The sequence below is a fragment of the Orycteropus afer genome, unplaced genomic scaffold, assembly GCF_000298275.1.
Source record: "Orycteropus afer afer isolate SDZICR_OR568_19922 unplaced genomic scaffold, OryAfe1.0 scaffold00362, whole genome shotgun sequence".
Lineage (NCBI taxonomy): Eukaryota > Metazoa > Chordata > Mammalia > Tubulidentata > Orycteropodidae > Orycteropus > Orycteropus afer.
The window spans coordinates 1,090,979-1,115,606 of record NW_006921949.1 but is presented as its reverse complement, the minus strand read 5'-3'; the positions used below and the strand labels follow the sequence as shown (position 1 = coordinate 1,115,606).

The 24,628-nt window shown below is 37.0% G+C and overlaps 1 protein-coding gene across 1 annotated transcript in view; it reads right to left on the bottom strand.

Moving 5' to 3' along the window:
- CWC27 (CWC27 spliceosome associated cyclophilin) overlaps positions 1-24,155 on the bottom strand; it is a 426,501-nt gene extending 402,346 nt beyond the window's left edge. Inside the window, exons 1-7 of the mRNA XM_007952852.1 lie at positions 24,114-24,155; positions 15,861-15,957; positions 11,407-11,519; positions 8,795-8,938; positions 3,389-3,487; positions 2,663-2,766; positions 383-452 (exon numbers count right to left, since the gene is read on the bottom strand). Of these exons, the coding sequence (XP_007951043.1) occupies positions 383-452; positions 2,663-2,766; positions 3,389-3,487; positions 8,795-8,938; positions 11,407-11,519; positions 15,861-15,957; positions 24,114-24,155 (669 nt within the window). The remainder of the gene's footprint in view (positions 1-382; positions 453-2,662; positions 2,767-3,388; positions 3,488-8,794; positions 8,939-11,406; positions 11,520-15,860; positions 15,958-24,113) is intronic.
- Between the last annotated feature and the right edge of the window lie 473 nt (positions 24,156-24,628).

The following is a 24,628-nucleotide window of genomic DNA, read 5'->3' as shown; positions in this document are numbered from 1 at the left end:
ACCATTCAAAAAACATTATCTCTTGTTATTGTTGTTGTTGTTGTTGTTAGTGAGTTGAAACTGCTGACTTGTTGTTAGGTGCCGTCAAGTCAGTTCTGACTCATAGCAACCCTACGTACAACAGAACAAAACACTGCCTGGTCTTGCACCATCCTCTAACTGATAAAGTATGCCAGAATAAAAGATTAGAATGTTTAGAGTAAATCACCTCAGAAGTTGCAAATATTAGACCACAATCATTTTATTAAGCAGCTCAATAAACACTGAATGTATTTATCATGTAAAATGTCCTAAGTCAGGTATAGTAGGAGATACAAAGGTGAGTAAGATATAGATTCTACTCTCTTTCATATTCAGAAGAAAGGACAAATTAGAGTTTTACCTGACTAACTCGCTTTACTTCCTCCTCTTCTTCCTCAGCTTCCTCTCCAAATGAAAGTAAACTAAAATTTCTAGTCGGAAAAAGGAATGAAAGAAATAAAAAAGTCATAAAAAGTTAAATTTATCAATATCTTATTTTCAAGGAAATAGAACTGAATTTATAAAAATAAAAGACATTCTATTTAACAAGAGACCATATTGTCTAGTATTCAGCAATACCACTAAGATCTATATTTTCAGTATCATATAAAATATTAAGGCTTTGACCTTAAACCACAGATGTTTCGTATTTGCTGTGACCCAATGACCAAAAGCAAATGACCAAATGATCAAAGTTTCATTCTGAGCACTACCATTAAATGCAGAGCCAACAATGACAGAAATAGTCCAGCTTTTTATAGTTATCAAAATTGGTAACAAAATGGAGATTTCCTGAAAAACTAATACATATATAGCCTACGGAGCCCTATAAATGGAAGGCAATTAATCTAGTATCTGCCAGGACATGTCTTAATATTTTTAAATAAGTTATATAAAATTGTCAGATAAAAAATATAAGCAATAAACTTAACTAAAAAATAGCACATTGGAAGAAAACTAAGTTTTTCCCCTTTATTCTTCAGAATAAGGTAGAAAATTCTAAGTAAGATAAATGACAGATTATTAAAACTCTCTCACAAATACTAAGGAGCTCTGGTGGCACAGTGGGTAAGGCATTTGACTGCTAATTAGGTCAGCAGTTCAAACCCCACTAACTGTTCTGTGAGAGGAAGATGAGGCAATCCACTTCCATAAAGATTTACAGCCTTGGAAATGCTACAAAGGTTGCTATGAGTCAGAATCAACTCGATGGCAGTGGGTTCTCACAAATACTGAGAAAATAAAAGATTAAGCAAGAGAGGAATTATTTTTCTTTTGCTTTTAAAGTTAGATGCAACAAAAAGTGCCCTGGTGGCACAGTGGTTAAGTGTTCAGCTGCTAACCAAAAAGTCAGCAGTTTCAACCCACTAGTTGCTTCATGGGAGAAATCGAGACAGTCTGCTTCTGTAAAGATTTACAGCCTAGGAAACCCTATGGGGCAGTTCTACTCTGTCCTAGAGGGTCGCAATGAGTTGGAATCACCTTCATGGCAGTGGGTTTTTACAGATGCAATCAATGACCACTACATCATCCCTATAACATATTTGCTATAAATTAAAAATAAAGGAAAAAAAATCTTTTTGAGCTGCATGTCAAGATAAATCAGAGATGAAATATTACATGTGAATATGACAGTAACTTTTCACCAGAGATAAATTATTCATAATAAATCAAAGAATATAAAGAATATAAGGATATTGAACATATAGCAATAAATTCTTTTGCCACAAGGCAACAAATGCTTATTAAAATATCTACCTCAAGTTGACACTTTATATAAGGAACTTACTCATTTTGTAGAATGTCAAGGAAAGAAATTAATACCTATTGAACATCAGCTCTAGTGGGTGCTTTTATATACCCTGTCTCTCTTAATCCTCATGAAAAGCAGGTGTTGTTATGATAATCTCCATTTAACAAGACGAGGACAATGAAGCTCAGAAAGATTAGTAAACTTTGCCTCTTACTAACTGGGTTAGGCAGGATTACACCTAGGATTCTCTAGATTTTGTAAATATAATAAAATCCCTAACATGGGTTTTATAATTCATGAAATAATAGGTTGAAATGTTAACTGTAAATCCATGTAAATAAAATAGGTAAATTAATCATGTGAGAAATATTGTCCAAAAAATACTAAAACTTATTTTTAAAAATTTTTACTTTTGAAAAAAATGTCTTCAGGAAATAATCCAAAATATAGAAATAGCTGTATGTATAAATATATTTATAATAAGGTTATTTTTAATAGCAACAAAAAGGAGTGAAATGTTAAATAAATTATGTAATCATGCAGCTACTAAAAATATCCTTGATACTTCATATTCCATGTCCTTTGTACTGAGCATATATTAATTTAAAAACAAGTAAAGAACAAAAACAAAATTTCAACTCATTTACATAAATATACAGTATTGTGGTTGTAAAATTTTTAGCTGTTATCACAGATGCCATATGGACTTCTGAGACTATTTTTTCAGCATAAGTTATACTATAATTGTTCATTTAGAAAAAACACTAAGTTCAGATATCTTCTTGGTTCTCAATGACCATCCCCTCACTGTTATATAAAGAAATAAAATGAACTGAAGAAATTAGGGTTGCTTTCAAAACTAAAGAAAAATCTTTCTACTATAATTACTTTGTGCCTTTGGGTTTTAACTTCTTTACTTCTTCCTCTGGTTTCTCTTTTTTCGGCTTTTTAATTTCCCTTGGAATGATGTCATCAAAAGGATTAAACAAAACCTATGAAAAGAAATATTTTAAAAACATTATTGAATTTTTTTTTTAATTTCATGAAAACTTAAAACCAGTATTTAATTGTGCTGATCTTGGTGTACACAGATAACCATTATCTGTATACTGATATATATGTATTTATTGCATCCACTTACAGAGTCTCAATGGAATTTTCCAATAATCCTATGTATTACTAAGTAAGGGAGATTTTATCCCTATTTTATAAAAGGGAAAATATTCAAGAAAACTTAAATGATACATAGTAAGAGAGACAAACGCAGACGTTGACTCCAAATCGAATGTTCTCAAAGACCTAGCTTCCTGAATGAAGGATCATTCTTACATTAGCTATCAAGTCATTTCACTAGGCTAAATAAACCTAAATTCTCTATTTTTGTTTTTATTCACTGGATTATCAGGTCAAGTTTCAACTTTGAATTCAAACCCTTCAATGAAAAATAAACATCCTAATCCGAAATTGTGCTTAAATAAATTAGAGAGAGAAAATGTGAGTTGTGTTGTTAATCTGCATAAACAAAAGCCTACATCCAACAGTTCAAAAATACTAATAATCAATTCCTCTTAATGACAATTTAAGTGCTGCATCTCAAAATCATCATGATCATACCTCACAACTTTTTATTTTGTGTGGATTGCGTGGTCTTTCTTCATCATCAATCTCTACTTCTGTCAACCGCAACATGTTATATACCGTATCCCCTGTCACCTATCACATAAGAAAGTAAGTTTAATTGCAAATATTATGGCATTCATTCTTTAAATTAAGGAAGAACTTTAAAAAATATTTTTAAATAATTAGAGAAAAATAAATATTATATAAGAGCATTTGCATACAATATATAAATAAAGCAATTTCATCTTAAGGGAGAAACAGCTACAATGGAATTCAAGCATTCAACAAGCTTTTTGGAATATATCCAATATATACTTAACATTAGTTTTTATTAAAAATATAAATACTTCCCCCTGAATGACAACTTTTTACTCAAACACCCTAAAAAAATTAGATCAAACTAGGGTAGAGTAAATGAGCTCTGGTGGTACAGTGCCTAAGGCATTTGACTGCTAACCAGAAGGTTGGTGGTTCAAACCCACCAGCTGTTCCACAGAAGAAAGATGGGGCAATCTATTTTCATAACGAGTTATCACCTCAGAAACCTAATGGGGGTCAGTAAGAGTCAGAATTGCCTCAATAGCAGTGAGTTTACTTCTTTTTTGAGGGTAGAATAACAAATCACAAGAATAACAACAGCAACGTGTTAAATGCTTTACAGACTTTATCTCATTCAATCCTTACAAACATTTCATAAGTAGGTACTGTCATTATCCTCCACCATGTCTGTCTTACTGTGGTGGCTTGCATGTTGCTATGAAGCTAAAGGCTATGCCACCAGTATTTCAAACACTACTAGGGTCACCCTTGGTGGATAAGTTTCAGCAGAGCTTCCAGACTGAGAAAGATGCAGAAGGATGAAGCCATCCACTTCTCAAAGAATTGGCCAGTGAAACCTTATGAAAAGCAGTGAAACACTGTCTAATACATTACTGGAAAACTTACAAACAACCCAGAAACACTGTCCAATATACTGCAGGAAGATGAGCCCCTCAGATCAGAAGGCACTCAAAATACGTCTAGGGAAGAGCTGCCTCTTAAAGCAGACTCAACCTTAATCACATGGGTGGAATAAAGTTTTCAGGACCTCCATTTGCTGATGTGGTGCAACACAAAAAGGGAAGAAAAAGCTGCCACTAACAATTGGAACATGGAATATAAGAAGTATGAATCTACAAAAATTGGAATTGTCAAAAATGAAATGGAATGCATAAAGATCAATATCTTAGGCATTTGTGAGCTGAAATGGACTAGTTTTGGCCATTTTGAATCACACAACCATATGATCTTCAATGCCATGTATGACAAATTGAAGAGGAAATGGTGTGGCATTCATCATCACAAAAACTGGTTCAAGATGTATCCTGAAATACAATGTTGTCAGTGATAGGATAATATTCATACGCCTACAAGGAAGACGAGTTAATACTACCATTATTCAACTTTATGCACTAAGCACCAAAGCCAAAGATGAGGAAACTAAAGATTTTTACCACCTTCTGCAGTCGGAAATTGACCAAACATGCAATCAAGATGTGTCAATTACTACTGGTGATTGGAATTCAAAACTTGGAAACAAATAAGAATCACTGGTAGTTGGAAAATATGGCCTTGGTGATAGAAATGACACCAGAGATCTCATGATAAAATTTTGCAAGACTAACGACTTCTTCACTGCAAATACCTTTTTTCAACAATGTAAACTATGGCTATAAATGTGGACTTCACCAGATGGAATACAAAGGAATCAAATCAACTACATCTGTGCAAAGAGGTGATGGAGAAGCTCAGTATCTTCAGCCAAAACAATAACAGGAGCTAACTACAGAACAGGCCATCAACTGCTCATATACAAGTTCTAGCTGAAGCTGAAGACAATTAAAACAAGTCCGTGAGAGCCAAAATATGACCCTGATTACATCCCACCTGAATTTAGAGACCATTTAAAGAACAGATTTGACATATTGAACACCAATGACCAAAAACCAGAGAAAATGTGGGATGAAATCAACAATATCATACAAGAAGAAAGCAAAATGTCATCAAAAAGACAGGAAAGGAAGAAAAGACCAAAATGGATATCAGAAGAGACCCTGAAACTTGCTCTTGAACAGAGAGTAGCTAAAGCAAGTAGAAGAAATGACAAGATAAAAGAGCTGAACATATGATTTCAAAAAGCAGCTCAAGAAGACAAAGTCAATTATTATAATGAAATGTGTAAAGACCAGGAATTAGAAAACCAAAAGAGAAGAAAAAACACTCAGCATTTCCCAAGCTGAAAGAACTTAAGAAAAAATTTAAGCCTTGAGTTGCAATACTGAAAGATCCTATGGGCAAAATATTGAATAATGCAGAAAACATCAAAAGAAGATGAATGGAAAAGGAATACACAGAATCACTATACCAAAAAGAATTGGTTGATGTTCATCTATTTCAGGAGGTGGCATATGATCAAGAACCAATGCAAATGAAGGAAGAAGACAAAGCTACACTGAAGGAATTGGCAAAAAACAAAGCTCCAGGAATTGATAGAATACCACTGAGAAGTTTGAATAAACAGATGCTGTGCTGAAGGCACTTACTCGTCTACGGCCAAGAAATATAGAAGATAGCTATCTGGCCAACTGACTGAAGAGATCCATAATTGTACCCATTCCAAAGAAAGGTGATCCAAAAGAACGTGAAAATTATCGAACAATGTCATGAATATCACACACAAGTAAAAAGCAATTCAAAAACGGTTGCAGGAATATATTAACAGAGATCTTCCAGAAATGCAAGCTGGATTCCGAAGAGGATGTGGAACAAGGGTATCACTGCTGATATCAGATAGATCTTGGCTGAAAGAAAAGAATACCAGAAAGATGTTTACTTGTGTTTCATTAACTATGCAAAAGCATTCAACTGTGTGGATTATAACAAATTATGGGTAACATGGAGAATGGGAATTCCAGAACACTTAAATGTGCTCATGAGGAACCTGTACATAGACCAGGAGGTTGTCGTTTGAACAGAATAAGGGGATAATGCACGGTTTAGGGGAGCTCTGGTGGCATAATGCCTAAGGCATTTGACTGCTAACCAGAAGGCTGGTGGTTCAAGCCCATGAGCCACTCCTCAGAAGGATGACTGGGCAATCTACTTCCATAGAGATATCGCCTCAGAAACCCAAGGAGGGGTCACTATGAGTTGAATCGACATTAGGAAGGGTGTGTGTCAGAGTTGTATCCTTTCACCACATTTATTTAATCTTTATTTTGACCAAATAACCCAAGATGCTGGACTATGTGAAGAAGAACATGGCATCAGGACTGGAAGAAGACTCATTAAGAAGCTGTGATATGCAAATGATACAACCTTGCCTGCTGAAAGTGAAGATGACTTGAAGTACCTACTGATGAAGATTAAAGACTACAGTCTACTGTATGGATTACACCTCAACATAAAGAAAATGAAAATCCTCACAACTGAACCAATAAGGAGCATCACAATAAATGGAGAAAATTGGTTCCACGATCAACACCAATGGAAGCAGCAGTCAAGAAATCAGATGTCATATTGCACTGGGCAAATCTGCTGCAAAAGATCTCTTTAAAGTGCTGAAGAGCAGGCTGTCTCTTTGAAGATTAAGGTCCCCCCAACCCAAGTCATAGTATTTTCAATTGTCTCATATGCATGTGAAAGCTGGACAAGGAATAAGGGAGACCAGTTGATGGTTTTGAGTTGTGTTGTTGGTGAAGAATACTGAAAGTACCATGGACTGCCAGAAGAACTAACAAATCTGTCCTGAAAGAAGTGCAGCCAGAATGCTCCTTTGAAGTGAGAATGGCCAGAATTCATCTCACCTACTTCGGTAATGTTGTCACAAGGGATCATTCTCTGGAGAAGTATGTCATGCTTGGTAAAGTAGAAGGTCATCAAAAAAGGGGAAGGCCCTCAAGGAGAGGGACTGACACAATGACTGCAACAATGGGCTCAGGCACAGGAAGGGCTGTGAGGCTGGCACACGACCAGGCAGTGTTTCATTCACTTGCACATAGGGTAGGATTGTTATGAGTCAGAACCGACTCAATGGCACCTAACAATAGCAACATCATTATCCTCCTTCTACAAACAAGAAAATTAAGGCTTAAAGAAGACACAGAGTCAACAATGATGTCCCTTCTGACTTCTAACCACTTTATCTCTAATGAATAAATTATATAGTATCAATTGTAAAAAATGATACAAAGTGGTACTATTTTATTATACATGCTTTTTATTTAAAAAAAAAAAAAGGGCGCTTGAAAGGGATTTCTATGAATATCAGATTACCTATGGCAGAGCTCTGGTGGTGTAGTGCCTAAGGCATTTGACTGGTAACCAGAAGGCTGGCAGTTCAAACCTATCAGCCATTCCTCAGAAGGAAGACTGGGCAATCTATTTCCGTAGAGATACCGCCTCAGAAACCCAAGGAGGGGTCGCTATGAGTCGGATCCAACTCAACAGCAATCAGTTTGGTTTTGATTTTTTTTATGGCGAAATAGCTAGAAAGAACATGCCAACTGTATACTTCTTAATCCATCTTGTTAAGAATTAAGCAACAATATTGTAACTCTAACATGACTCCTTTCATTCCACATTTCTCAAGAGTTTTATAGTATCGGTTTTCTAGCTGTGCTAATTTTATTTCTTTCTCTTCCATTATCACAAAATCCACTTTTGCCTAGGCTATAGAGAAACTATTCTAATTGAGCCAGCAGAGGGAGCTAATACAACAGTCAAGTCTAAAGTACCTAAGACAAAATACATAAAAATATATACAAGAATATATATATATGGGAAGGGACAGAGTGAGCTCCTTCTTAGGAAAACTGTTAAAAATTTAATACAAAGAAGATCCTCTGATATTACCTTAAATGTGAGCAGTATGAAAACCCCATGAAGCATATATTTTTACTCTGAATGAAACACATGGGATTGCCATGAGTCAGGATTGAATCTACTGGTTTGGTTTTTGGTTTTTATTCAAAATATATTTCCAGTAAAAAATTTCAATATCAACACTACTTCCACCTCATACTGTTCATAAAATAAATTTTAAACTACCAAATGTTATTACACAGGTATCTTTCTAAAACTGTAAAAAAAATTTCAGCTCACTGACAAAGTAGCTGAAACCATAATTATGATTTCAAAAATAAACATTAGAGTCCTACTACTACTTATTAATTTGAATAACATAAGAAATATGAATGGCCCATCATAAAAGAAACCTATTCCATCATTTTCAGAAATAATAAATACTTTAGGGAATATTTTTATGAAGGCAGCCCTTAGATAAGTTGATCATTTGTATCACAAAAGTTTAAAGAATAATATTATAAACCAAAACACAGGTTGAAGATAGCTGATACTAACCTTCCCAAAGATGGTGTGCTTATTGTTAAGCTCATCTGCTCGACCCAGTGTAAAGAAAAACTGGCTGCCATTATCATGAGGACCAGCATTTGCCATGGCAACCAGTCCCCTTCTATTAAAACGTAACCTTGAGTGAAATTCATCCTGAAGCATAAAAAAGGAAAAGGTTTAGTGAATGACCTGTTATTTTAAGATCCTTCATATTTCAGTGGTTGTTCATCTGACTGGCAAGGACCCAATTTCTAAAAAAAAGGAAGTATTGTTCTTTAACTGATTTTCAAGTATAATCAAATCCAATATTTACTATCCCTTCAATGCTACTGGGCTTGACTTCACTAGCCTTTATGTATGTTCTAAATATACTTGTTTTTAGTTAATGAATCCTATTATGTGGAAAGTTGCCTCCCTACACAGAGGGGAATGGATTTCTAAGAATTATTTCCCTATTCTTTTCATCCTTCAAAGTCATCTAAGATTTCAGAACCTTCTATTATTTCTCCAAGAAAACCACCTTCAAACCATTGGGAAATCTTGAACTATTGACCTTTCCTACCTACCTTCAAATTGTCAAGAACAATTGTATTCCTTTTGCTTTTAATTGAAGCAATCTACGTTTGTTACATAATTTTACTGTGACTTTTTAAAGCCCTAAACTGAATCTAAGGAGTTAGGTAGTGATTAATGCATGTGGCTGTTAACCAAAAGGTCAGTAGTTCAAACCCACCAGTAGCTCCAGAGAAGAAAGATGAAGCAATTTATTTTCATAAAGATTTACAGCCTTAGAAACCCAATGGGGGTAGCTGAGTTGGAATCAATTCGATGGCAGTGATTTTGGTTTGGAAAGTGAATCTTCTCTGAATTGGCAATGTTTGCCAGTTTTCAAGAGTATAAGTAAGCCTTTCCAAGGTGTTTTTCTTGATATGGGAATTCTGATGGTGCAGGGGTTAAGCACTTGGCTGCTAACCAAAAGATCAGTGATTTGAACTCCATGGCAGAAAGATGAGGCAGTCTGCTCCACAAAGATTACATCCTTGGAAACTCTATGAGGTGGTTCTACTCTGTCCTAAGGTCACTATGATTCAGAATCAACTCAATAGCATTATATACATGTTTTTTATTCCCCCTTTCTTGATATGGGAGCTCTGGTGGCATAGTATCCAAGGCATTCAACTGCTAACCAGAAGGCTGGCAGTTCAAACCCACCAGCCACTCCTTGGAAGGAAGACGGGGCAATCTATGTCCATAGTGATACCGCCTTGGAAACCCAAGGAGGGGTCACTATGAGTCAGATTAAACTTGATGGAAGTAAGTTGGGGTTGGTTTTTTTTTTTTTTGAGTTTTTGTTGATATGGAAGGGCTACAGACATATACACTTGTCTCTTAGTTAACAGAATTTCTACCCAGATCTGAAACTGGACTCAATTATAATGCAGCTATCTCATGTAATCAGTGCTTTTCATAAAGGAAGTTATTTGTCTTAATAAATGATACGCAAGAGATCGATACTCAAAGAATCATAACTGTCTGAAATACTTACATTGTATTGTATTATAAATGACCTAATTGAAAACTTAACAAGATAACTGTATAATCCTAAAATAATGAAGCAAAAAATCATGAGTTAGGGAGGAATCATCAAATAGAGCCCTTCCATTTCAACAACAATGAATAAAGGAATGCTTTTTAAAAGACGGAGGCTCCAAAATCATGAGACCTCTCACCTTGGTAAAATATAAAATAGTGTAACAGTGACATCTGAGACTTTTCAATAACCATTCCACATTGTCCAAGGTCAGTCATTATCATCTCGAAATTAAAGCTAACAGTTCAAGTATTTTTCTCAAGAATCACACAATGACCCAGGAAAAGATGAAAGACACTCTAGACACTCTATCCAGTAAGTTTAAATGTAAAGCCTTCAAACACTCCTATATTTTAACAAGCTACTGATGTTTTCTCATTCAAAGAACATGATACTAGAACCAACAATTTAATAAAATCACCACTTTTAGCTTTTACTTGAACCCACTGTTACTATAAACATATTATCTATGACATTAACTCATTTTCTTCTTAGATTAATGTTGGCAGTTAAGAAATAGACTCATTCTTGATTAATACACTATTTCATTAACTTTTTTTTTTAATGTTGCTTTTTTCACCTCTTCTTGTAATTTCTATTCTGGCATATACTTTGTGCTACAGTGGTCTACTGTGTATACTTTAGAACGAATTATATATAGTATTTAAATAAAATGTTTTAAAATAAGATTATGTATGTGATGTTCTGACCTTTGTAGAGCTATAGAAATAAGATATAGTTAGATGGAAAGTATGATATTTAGTCTTTTTTGCTAACTCACGTTTTCCTCACAATGACCTTTATCTCTATCTCAATTCAATCTATCATAAAAGAGTATCATGAAAACACTCAAAAAACTAAAAACGGTTGATAGGTAAAGCATTGCTCTTATTTCTATATAATCCTAAATATGTGACAGGCATCTGATTTTGTGTACTAATCGTTTTTTTCTTCTTGTGAGATAAAATCATTTTCAATTAAGCAATCTAAATTGAACTGCAAATAAGTAACAGTAAAAATTCAGTCTCACTTTGAATGGGGCCCCATAGATAGAATCTCCACCAGCTCCTGTTCCAGTAGGATCTCCTCCTTGGACTATAAAACCAGGTACAACTCTATGAAAAATAGTGTTGTCATAATACCCTGAAAAAAAAGTTTTAGAAAAATTTATTAGTGTCTGAAATTAAGTGCATCTGTTGTAATCAGAGTTAATATACCTAGAGACATAACACATTTTTTTTCCAGAATGTTAAAAGTCTCTCAAACTAAAAGCTTTTCTTCCATACTTAATAAAAGACTAACCACACAAAATAGCACACATTTCTATAGAAACCATGGTTTATTTTTTTGTTTTTATTTTCAGTATTCTCTCAAATTCTAGATTACAGTTTTCAAAATAAATATTAGCATTTCAGATACAGATCAGTAGTTCTCAACTGGAGTGAGGGGGACAATTTGTTGCCCCAGAAACATCTGTCAATGTCTGGAAATATTTTTGGTTATTACAACTGGGTGGTACAACTGGCATTTAGTGGATGTGGCCAAGGATACTGCTAAACATCCTACAATGTACGGGATAACCCCACAAAAGAGCATTATTGGCCTCAAACGTCAATAGTACTGAGGTTGAGAAACGCTGGCAGAAGCGAATGCCTTACTTCCTACTTTTTCTTTTTCTTCTCACAGAAAAGTAATTTAATATCAGACCATACACAAAACCACAATTTATCAAAATTATTTTATATGTCTAGCATATCAATGCACTGTCCAGAAACTTCCAATAAATAAAATAATAAAACAATATATAATTGAGTTCAATTAGAATCTGTTTGCTAAATAATTGAAAAAAATTCATTTATATGTAAATATGTAATTTGGAACCCATAAGCATACAGAAGAGATCATATATAATCTCTTTTGGCACTTATTAGCTGGAACCCAGAACATCAGGAAGACTTCATGAAGGAGAAAGAATTAACTTGGGTATGGTGGAAGCATGACATGTCAAGGAGGCAAAGTAAGTGCAAAGAATTTGGTGAAGATAGAAGGGCAAGAATCTATGATAAGATCAGAAAGTTTTTTTAAAAAGTAGCAACTATGGCCAACAAGCACATGAAAAGATGTTTAACATCATTAATCATCAGGGAAATACAAATAAAAACATAATGAGATACTCACATATATTCATGGTGGGAATATAAAATGGTATAGCTGCTGCAGAAAAGTTTGGCGGTTACTCAAAAAAATTAAATAAGAATTACCATATGACCTACCAATTCCACTTCTAGGTATATACTCAAAAGAATTTTTTTTAAGTATTTGCAGTGTAGTAAATTATTTTGTGTGGCTTTTCTACCCATAAGTCTTTGTAAACTCCAAGGTGGGATTTGCTATGAGCAACTGAGGAGCTCCTGATTGCAGAAGGTGTCCACCTGGAGTATTTCTGTTGGGAGTGGCACAAAACAATGTTCTGGGAGGTGCCCACTCTCTCAGGTGCTTAGAGTTCTGATGCTATAATTGGCTAGTTTGACCACCCTGCGGGCTCTTAAGGAGACCTCCTGGAGGCAGAACTCGCTCGGATTGCTGGTCGAGGAAGACTTGCTGCTGAAAGAGACACGGGCTCCTGAGACACGCGTTGCTGGGAAAGAGATGCAAGAGACACGCACCCCGGAAAGACACTGTGAGAGACTCTTGGCTGAGGGACGGTGGGCTGGGAGAGAGACTGAGCGTTCCTCCTGAACTTGAGTTGTAGACTGGTGCTTCCCTAATAAACCCTGTAATCTGTGAGCTCTGTGTGGTCACTGCAGTGAATTATCGAACCCAGGAGAGAGGTGGTGGGTGCTTTGGGAGGAACAATTGGTGAAAGGGCTGGAGGGAGGCAGCATGTTTGGCCTTGCAGTAATAGGCCTTGGGTTACTGCTGTCTTCCTCTTGTGAGATCAGAGGAGGTCAGAACATGTGGCTTCCTCGCCGTTTTTGCAGTATTCAAACAAATACATGTATATGACTGTTCACTGCAGCACTATTCACAATAGCCAAAAGCTGGAAACAACTCTTATGTCCATCAGGGGATGAATGGATAAACCAAATGTGGTATATCCATACAATGGAATACTACTCAGCCATAATAAAGAATGAAGTATTGATAAATAGTATACCATAGATGAACCTCAAAAACATTATGCTAAGTGAAATATACAAAATATCCAGAATAGGTAAATGCACAGAGACAGAACACAGATTGGTGGTTGCCAGGGGCTAAGAGACAGGGAATGACTTCTTAAGGCGTATGTAGTTTTCCTTTGGAGATGAAAATGTTTGGGAACTGGATAGAGATAGTGTTAATACAACTCTGGATTGTAGATGTACTACATACCACGGAATTGTACACTTAGATGGTTATTCTTAAAAATAGGAAAATAATTTTACTGTTGTCATAGAATTTCAACATCATTTAAGAACCTCATTTCATGTCCATTATCCAGATGTTTTCTGTTTCTTCTATTCACATGGTCACAGGTTGCAATTTACCATTCATTCTTTCTAAAGTTCATGTACTTTCACTTTCCTTCTGTAAAATTTGAGCATTTAATTCTTTAAAATTTCTTTCCAGAAACAAGTCTGATTTTTCTGTGTCTCCTTTGTTTCTCAGCTCTGTTGACAGTTACTTGAGGATTCCTTGACTGACCTACCTGTCTGGCTCTATTTCCTTCCTGCCTGGTAGAGCAATTAATAATGGTGTTTGCAGATGTCTTCCCTCTTTTTCTGTTCTTTTTTTGAGTGTGCAGGAGTAGGAGGTGGTGGTGGTGGTGGGGTGAGTCTAGGTATTTTTTATTCCTTAAACGTTCCCCTCATGATTATGTATTTATCTAACTATCTATCTGGAGAGCTCTTGCTGTACCCCACTACTGGTTATTTTGGATTCTCTTTCACATCTTGCTTTTGACCCAAAATGCTGTTTCCTTATACCCTGAATAACCTTGTCTGTCTACAAAAATCAGATACTAATTCAAAGGACAATGATTTGCCAGTATTTGAGATACTCAAAAACCACATGTGATATATTCTAAAATCCAACAAGAAGCTCCAAAATGTTTGGAGTACTTAATTTCCCTAAGAGAATATTCTGAAGGGAAAAACACTCAGGTACATACATAATTCTGTAAAGTTTTTTCGAAAGAAAAAGTCACTGTATAATTCAAATGTTTATGTGTGTGTGTGTGTGTGTATATGTATGTATGTGTGTGTGTGTGTATATATATATATATATATATTTATATATGTAAAAACATTAAAGGTATTAATAACAGCATCACTGAAGGCTGGATGTTAGGCTTTGTGGAGAAAGTGGAATTTTGAGCAGACATTCAAAAACAGGTAAGACTTAAAGAGTAAAGAAAGGAAGAGAAAGTATTCCAGAAAGGAGGATTAGTATGAGGATATGACTGAAATGGGAAATTGGAAGGAATTGTTCAGGAAATAAAGATAACAGTCAACTGAAATCATATGGTGGGTGCAATGAAAAATAAAGTTAGAAATCTAGGATGTCAAGTTGCCTAAGAATTAAAATACTAAATAAATAAATAAGAGGGTACAGAGACTAACAATGAGAGAGAAGACCTGGTAAGAGGTAATTGGAGTCATACAGGTGAAAGTCAAGGCACTATGGGCAAGAAACTGATTAAGTTTCATTTTGTACTAGTTTAGTTAGAGCTAGGAGTCTTGGGTGGTACAGTCAAGAACTCAGCTGTAGCCAAGAGGTGGGCACTCTGAACCCTCCCAGAGGCACCTTGGGAGAAGGACTGGCAATCTGCTTCTGAAAGTTCATAAACATGAAAATTCTATGGAGCACAGTTCTACTCCCTAACACATGAGGTCACCATGAGTCAGAATTAACTAGGCAACTGGTAGTTGGAGCTGACAGTTAACAGGTTCAAGTCTTAAAGTTCACTAGACAATTAGAAATGTAAAATTGGAGCTAAGAAGAGAAGAAATGGCTGGAGTTCTAAATTTAATAGTCATTTGGATGAAGAGTGAAGCATACAGGGAACTACAGGCAATTTTAAGGAACACTCATATTTAGAGGTTGAAAGAAAGAAGTAAGAACTAGCAGAGGAGACCAAAAAGGAGCAAAGTATTCTCTGGGGAGATGATTTTTTTATTTGGAGAATAATTTTCCTCTCTCCATTTCCTGACACTTAGCTCTGGTAGCATAGTGCCTAAGGCACTTGACCGCTAACCAGAAGGCTGGCAGTTCAGATCCACCAGCCACTACTTCCGTAGTGATACTGCCTCGGAAACCCAAGGAGGGGTCACTATGAGTTGGGTCCGACTCGACGGTACATAACAACAACAACAAACTCAATATCGTATCACCCACTTCAATTTAACACTAGTCTTCAATGTTGTGAAAAAATACACTGCAGTTTATTTTTTAAATAACAAAAACTTACTCTACTGAATAAAACTCAAGAGTTATGATTACCTTCCAAACAAAGCTGAATAAAATTTCTACAAGCTTTAGGAGCTTCTTTTGACCATAACTCTATGTCAATATCTCCAGCTGTAGTTTTCAATAAAACCTGTAGAGAGAATGTTAAATCAGTATATTATCATTTTGCTTGATAATCAGTTGAAACATTATTCAATTTATAGCATTCACTAGTCAGTTTTAAATTAAAAATTAGAAACTTGCCTTGACTTGTTTTAAAACTTAACTTAACAAAATTTCAACTCTTCACTACAGCTCACTGTACATTTATGTCTTTCAACAAAATATTTTCAAAAATAATTTAGGATTTAAAGGGGGAAGCATGTGTGTAATCACAGAAAAGACCTCATACGTTTAAAAACTAGTAATTCAAACTTGTTATAATCAAGAAAGTTTCCCATATCATCACTTTCCATAAAACTGGTATAGTAAGGAAATTCAGCAATGAACCCATGAGATTATAACATCTTAGGAAAATTTTACAATTATTCTTTTACATATAAACACTTTACTTACACATTTAAAATTATGCTACTCCTAACTTGCAAAGGAACATTCTTAATCTAATTCTAGGTTTTGTACCTACCGAAAATGGTATGTCTTAAAAATCACTATCTATATTAATAATTTGATAGGCTCCTTTCTATCAGTTTATATATAGTTACTCCTTAGTGGAACCAGCTGTGTTGGAACAATCAAAACTCCTATAAACTGAGAAAAGATCTTATAACTGTTTTATTAATAACCAAAAAGAAGGTTAGGCTCTACATTTGAACACTGTGGCACAGCTAGAGTCCAATTTCTCTAGTATCACTTTTTCTTTCTTTCCCCAGTGTACCAAAGTGGATCAGTGCAAATAATTTGACTATTAAGATAATTCAGAATGTTCTTACAAATAAAAATTATACAATGTAACCTTTTTTTTTTTAATGTGACTATTTTCATGGGGAGCTAATAAGTATCACTGAAATAAATTGTACTTTTTATTTTCTAAAACTCCTGTACCTAACTTCCACAAACATGCTTTTTTGGAACTGGAAGGAAGCTTTAAAATCATTCAGTTAAATGCCCACCTTTTACAGAGGGCCCAGAGAGATTGTAAATTATCCCAAATCAGAGTTTGTTAATGACAAAGCAGGACTAACACTTGGATCTCCTCCCTCCCAAAGAGCCCTGGTGGTGCAGTGGTTAAAGTGTGGGGCTGCTAACTCAAAAGTTGGCAGTGTGAACCTAACAGCCTCTCAGAAGAAGAAAGATGTGGCAGCCTAAGAATTTACAGCCTTGGAAACCCTATGGGGCAGTTCCACTCTATCTTTAAAATGCTGCTATGAGTTGGAATTGATTTGATGCTAATGTGCTTGCTTTTCTGGTTTTATCTTCCCTCCCAGAGTACTCCTTTCAACAGCATATTGCTTTTCAACTTGGGGATTCCTGAACACTTAATTGAGCTCATGCGGAACCTGCACATAGGCCAAGGGACAGCTGTTCAATCAGAATTAAGGGGAGATCACACGGTTTAAAATCAGGAAAGGAACACAACAGGGTTGTATCCTTTTACCATACTTAATCCATTCGTATTCTGAGAAAATAACCCAAGAAGCTGGACATGAAGAAGAATGCAGCGTTGGGATTGGAGGAAGATTCATTAACAACCTGCGATATTCAGATGAAACAACTTTGCTTGCTCAAAGTGAAGAAGACTTGAAGCACCTACTGATGATGATCAGAGACTACAGCCTTCAGTATGGATTACATCTCAAGCTAAAAAAGAAAAAAAAAAAAAATCCTCAAAACTGGACCAATAAGCAGCATCATGGTAAATGGTGAAAACTCTGAAGTTGTCAAGGGTTTCATTTTACTTGGATCCACAATCAATACCAATGGCAAGAGCAGTCAAGAAATCAAAGGGCATCGTTGTACTAGGCAAACCTACCGAAAAAAGACCTCTTTAATGTGTTAAAGAGCAAAGATGTCACATTGAAGACTAAGGTGTGCCTGACCCAAGCCATGGTATTTTCAGTAGCCTCATATGAAATAGCCTCATAGAGCAGACCAGGAAGGAAGCGAGCTGGCGGCAGGTTTGGAACAGCTGCAGGAGGCCAGGAAGTGAGCGGAGCAGTTTGGAACAACTAAGTGAGATGAACTTGTGTGTCAGTTTGTCATACTGTGGTGGCTTGCATGTTGCTGTGAGGTTGGAGGCTATGCCACCAGTGTTTCAAATGCCAGCAGGGTTACCCATGGTGGACGGTTTTCAGTGGAGCTTCCAGACTAAAAAAGTCTCAGAAGAAGGAAGAAGCCATCCACTTCTCAAACAACTGGCCAGAGAGAACGTTATGAATAGCAGTGAAACACTGTTGGACATATCACAGGAAAACTTTATGAATAGCCCTGAAACACTGTCCAGTATAGTGCCAGAAGATGAATTACTCAGATTGGAAGGCACTCAAAATACGACTGGGGAAGAGCTGCCTCATCAGAGTAGAGCCTACTATAATCTGCGGATAGAATAAAGGTTTCGGGACCTCCATTTGGTGATGTGGCATGACTCAAGATGAAAAGAAACAGCTGCAAACATCCATTAATAATCAGAATGTGGACTGTATGAAGTATGAATTTAAGAAAATGGGAAGTTGTCAAAAATAGAATGGAATGCATAAAGATAGATACACTAGGCATCAGTGAGCTGAAGTGGACTGGCTTGGGCCATTTTGAATCAGAAAATCGTATGATCTATTATGCCAAGAAAGACAAATTGAAGAGGAGTGGCGTGTCATTCATCATCACAAAGAAAGATCTACCCTGAAGTACAATGCTGTCGGTGATAGGATAATATCCATATACCTACAGGGAAGACCAGTTAATATGACTATTATTCAAATTTACACACCAACCACCAAAGCCAGAGATGAGGAAATTGAAATTTTACCAACTTCTGCTGTCTGAAATTGACCAAACTTGTAATCAAGATCGTTGATTATCACTGATAATTGGAATGCAAAAGTTGGAAACAAAGAAGAATACTTGGAAAATATGGCCTTGGTGACAGAAATAATGCTGGAGATCCCATGATAGAATTTTGCAAGACCAACAATTTATTCAATGCAAATATCTTTTTTCAACAACACAAATGGTGGCTATACAAGTGAATGTCACCAGATGGAGTATACAGGAATCAGACTGACTCTATCTGTGGCAAGAGGCGATGGAGAAGCTCAGTATCTTCAGCCAAAACAAGGCCAGGAGCTGACTGTGGAACAGACCATCAACTGCTCATATGCACGTTCAAGTTGAAGCTGAAGACAATTAAAACAAGTCCACAAGAGCCAAAATATGACATTGATTATATCCAACCTGAGTGCAGAGAATCTAAAGAACAGACTTGATGCATTGAACACCAATGACCAAAAATCAGAAGAATTGTGGGATGACATCAAGAACTTCATCCATGAAGAAAGCTAAAGGTCATTAAAAAAACAGGAAAGGAAGAAAAGACCAAAATGGATGTCAGAACACACTCTGAAACTTGTCCTTGAGTGGAAAGTAGCTAAAGCCAATGGAAGAACTGACAAGATAAAAGAGCCAAACAGAGATTTCAAAGAGCAGCTCGAGAAGACAAAGCCAATTACTATAATGAAATGTGCAAAGACATGGATTAAGAAAACCCAAAGGGGAGAACACGCTTAGCATTTCTCAAGCTGAAAGAACTGAAGAAAAAATTTAAGCCTCAAGCTGCAATACTGAAAGATTCTATGGGCAATATATTGAATGACTCAGGAAATATCAAAAGAAGATGGAAGGAATACACAGTCACTGTACCAAAAAGGGGAGCTCTGGTAGCATAGTGCCTAAGGCACTTGACTGCTAACCAGAAGGCTGGCGGTTCAAATCCACCAGCCACTCCCCGGAAGGAAGGTTGGGCAATCTACTTCCGTAGTGATACTGCCTCGGAAACCCAAGGAGGGGTCGCTATGGGCCGGGTCCGAGTCCACGGCAATGGTTGCATTTTTGGTTTTTTTGTACCAAAAAGAATCAATCAATGTTCATCCATTTCAGGAGGTGGCATATGATCAAGAACCAACGGTACTGAAGGAAGAAGTTGAAGCTGCACTGAAGAAATTTGCAAAAAACAAGAATCCAGGAAATGACAGAATACTCATTGAGATGTTTCAACACACGGATCCCGCACTGGAGGCCCTCACTTGGTTATATTAAGATATTTGGAAGACAGCTACCTGACCAACTGACTGGAAAAGATCCATATTTGTACCCATTCCAAAGAAAGGTGATCCCAAAGGATGTGCAAATTGTTGAATAACATCATTAATATCACATGCAAGTAAAATTTTACTGAAGATAATTCAAAAACAGTTGCAGCAATATATTGACAGAGAACTTCCAGAAATGCAAGCTGGATTCAGAAGAGGACATGGAATGAGGGATATCATTGCTGATGTCAGATGGATCTTGGCTGAAAGCACAGAATACCAGAAAGATGTTTACTTATGTTTTATCAACTATGCAAAAGCATTCAATGGTGTGGATCATAACAAACTATGGATAACATTGAGAAGAATGGGAATTCCAAAATACTTGATTGTACTCATGAGAAATCTGTACACAGACCAGGAGGCTGTTGTTTGAGCAGAACAGGGGGATACTAAGTAGTTTAAAATCAGAAGGGAGGGTGTCAAAGTTGTATCCTTTCACCATACTTATTCAATTTGTATTCTGAGCAAATAATCCAAGAAGCTGGACTATATGAAGAAGAGTATGGAATCAGGATTGCAGGAAGACTCATTAACAACCTGTGATATACAGACAACACAACTTTGCTGAAAGTAAGAATGACTTAAGTACTTACTGATGAAGACTGAAGACTACAGTCTGTAGGATGGATTACACCTCAATATAAAAAAACAAAACTCCTCACAATTGGATCAATAAGCAGCATCACGATAAGTGGAGAAAAGATTAAAGTTGTCAAAGACTTCACATTACTTGGTTCTACTATCAACACTAATGGAAACAGCAGTCAATATATCGGACAACATATTACATTGGCCAAAAGACCTCTTTCAAGTGCTGAAGAACAAAGATGTCTCTTTGAAAACTAAGATGCACCTAACACAAGCCATGGTATTTTCAATCACCTCATATGCATGTGAGAGCTGGACAATGAATAAGGAAGACCGAAGAAGAGTTGATGCTTTTGACTTGTGGTGCTGGTGAAGACTACTGAAAGTACCATGGACTGCCAAAAGAACAAACAAACCTGTCCTGGAAGAAATGCAGCCAGAATGCTCCTTGGAGGTAAGAATGGCCAGACTTCATCTCACCTACTTTAGTCTTGTTGTCAGAAGGGACGATTCTCTGGAGAAGGATATCATGCTTGGTAAAGTAGAGGGTCAACAAACAAAGGGAAGGGCCTCAACGATATGGTTTGACACAGCGGCTGCAACGATGGGCTCAAGTATGGCAAGGATCGTGAGGCTGTGTGATATGCAGACAACACAACAAATCAACCCAATTGGATTCTCAGTCTCCCAGGAAGCATACAATTGGAGTGTAAACTGAGAAGCTGAGTAACTCTCTCCACCTCAAATTATGTCTAGAATAACACTGTGCAACAACTGATTCCATGAACCTGATGTTCTCAGTAAACTAAAAAAAACAATGCTTGTCTTATTTCATTGTCCCCTTGTATACTTGAAATAAAGGAGCCCTGGTAGTATAAATACATAAGTACTAGGCTGCTAAGTGAAAGGTTGGCAGTTCAAACCCATTCAGTGGCTCTGTAAGAGAAAGACCTGATTTGCTTCCATCAAGACTACAGCCAAGAAAACCCTATGGGGCAGTTCTGCTCTGTCCCATGAGATCACTATGAGTCAGAATCAACTCTCTGGCAACTAAGAACTACATACTTGAAATAAAGCACTGTTGTTAAAGAGAACCTAGGCATGACTTTGCAACCCTACAGCAGAGATCTGCAATGATCACTGCTTATATGTTCTCTTGTATATACAAAATACGACGTTTAAAAAAAAAAAACTAAGAGAAAAGACACACAAAGATTTCCTTCTACATGCCACGGATGGTTTTGCACATTCCCTGCAGTGTGCAATCACCAGTTTAGAAAGCAATGGTGCTGGCAAATATTGAATATACCAAGGACTGCCAGAAGAAAGAACAAATTTGTCTTGGAAGATACACAGCCAGAATGCTCTGTAGAAGCAAGGATTGTGAGACTTCGTCTTACATGCTTTGGACGTATTATCAGGAGCCACCACTCTCTGGAGAAGGGTATCATGCTTTAAAGTACAGGGTCAGTGAAAAAGAGGGAGACCCTTAATGAGATGGATTGACACTGTGGCTGCAAAATGGGCTCAAACACAGAAACAACTGTGAGGATGGTGAAGGACAAGGTAACATTTGTTCTATTAAACATAAGGTTGCTATTAGTCAGAGCCAACTGGGTGGCACCTAACAACAATTATCAGAAAAACTAAAAAGGATAAGGGGGCAGGGAATGCTGAGATACTGGGCATGAATGAGGTTTGCTATTTCACAGAAGGTTCTAAAGGAAAAAATCTCTTTAGTAAGGTGACACTTGAGCAGGTGAAACAACATATTAGAGATAGTAATAGCAAGTGTGAAGGCCCGGCCTGGTAGCATAAGCAACTATTCAATCTTCTTCCAGTGTTTATCAACTGGGAGTGATATCACCCCCAAGAAACATTTGGAAATATGGTAACTGTTTGGGGCTTTCACAATTGTGTGTGTGTGGAGAGAGGGAGCAAATGCTAATCTGCAGTGCCCAGGAGATGTTCAAAAAACAAAGAATTTTTCTGTCCAAAATACACACTAAATTTTTTTTTTGGAGACACACATTTCAATATTTTTGTTTTTGTTGTTTTCAAATAGCCCTCATTATATTACCAAATGTCCCTTAATAGAATATTTGATCATTTATAATACAGTCATACAACAGAATAGTAAATTATGCAAATTTAGTTTATCCTAATCCAACCATATAACTTCACTCACACTATTTTCTCCATTATAGTGATACATCAAATTTTGTATGTGACATAAACTAGGTCTCATTTCAAGAGTTTGTTGTTGTTGTTGTTATGTACCGTCGAGTCAGCCCCGACTCATAGTGACCCCTCCTTGGGTTTCCGAGGCAGTATCACTACGGAAGTAGGATTGCCCAACCTTCCTTCCTAGGAGTGGCTGGTGGGTTTGAACCGCCAGCCTTCTGGTTAGCAGTCAAGTGCTTTAGCCACTATGCTACCAGAGCTCCTTTCAAGAGTTTAGGTGACATATATTACTCTGCATACAAACACCCTGGGCAGGACTTAACATACCTTAACCATCAAATAGGAGTGTAGTGCCTAAGGCACCTGACTGCTAACCAGAAGGCTGGCAGTTCAAACCCACCACCCACCAGCCACTCCTCCGAAGGAAGGTTGAGCAATCTACTTCTCTAGTGATACTGCCTCAGAAACCCAAAGAGGGGTTGCTAGGAGTCGAGTCCCACTCAATGGCACATAACAACAACCATCAAATCTATCAAGGACTCTTCCTCCCATTCAAATGTGGGAACTTTTCCCATTTCCCACTCTCTTTAACTAACAATCATCTCATGCTGTAAGATGAGCTAAAAAGATACCTTTTCCAGGAAGCTTTCCCCAACTTTCTCAGTTCCTCACTTGTCAGTACTGTCATAGCAATATGCTCCTCCCCCCACAGAACACCTACCAACCATATCATAAGGTTTTTCTTCACTGTGCCTGTCTTCCATACTAAACAAGCTCTTCCAGGGCAATAAGTAGGCCTTACCCATTAGTCTGTATAGCCTCAGAGCATAACGAAGTGCCTGGTACATAGCGGGCATTTATCATACAATAAATGATTGTAGAACAAATGGTGAAAGATCTCCAAAATAAGCAAAAAAAAAAAAAGTCAAATTTTAAAATGTACTTTTAAAAACCTAAGACCCTGGAAAATGCCAGTATGAGTTAAATTGAGAGCAGGAAATAGGGGGGGAGGGTTGGTAGAGAAATGTCCGCTTGAAGTCTCTTTTAAGTATATGCTAAGCAACGCCAACATACGATTTTCGACGCACTCGTGCTCGGAGTCAGGAGGAAAGACATTACTGCTGTCTTCCAAATTTAAGACCCCAGGGCCGTCCTAACTGGGTAGGTTTCACTTTGGGTAGCCCAGGTCTGTAGGCAAGGCTCTCACCTTCCCGTTCGTGGGAGGCTCCTGGATGTAGATGTTGCTCATCGTGGTCAGTGCTCAGGACTGTGCTCCTTATTGAAGAAAACTAACTGTCCGTCTATCAGTAGAGGCTGCTTCCTTAAGTTGATGGTCGCGGAAAACTCCAGTAGGTTGATGGTCTACAAGACAGCAACATCAAACACTACTTTTTCCCAAAGCTAGCCCCTCATGGACGCCGCCATGTTGCTCCTGGACCCCGGCACCGCTAACCTTGAGAAGGGGTTTCCAATATTTTCCAGGGAACGAGAAAATGTTCTTAACTTTCTGTACTTTAATGTAACTTGTACCAAATGAGTTAAAGGAACTATCTTCGAGTACTGTTGGTGTTTATTTTTACTGCAGGACTGCAGGTCGGACTCATCCCCCCCGAAGCTAGAAGTAATGGTTCGGACCATGTGTGTTCTGCAATGTGACTCTCTCGGAAACTGCAGCGACTGCTACTTGGTTCCGCTATAGCCAGAGACTTATAGGGCCTTCCT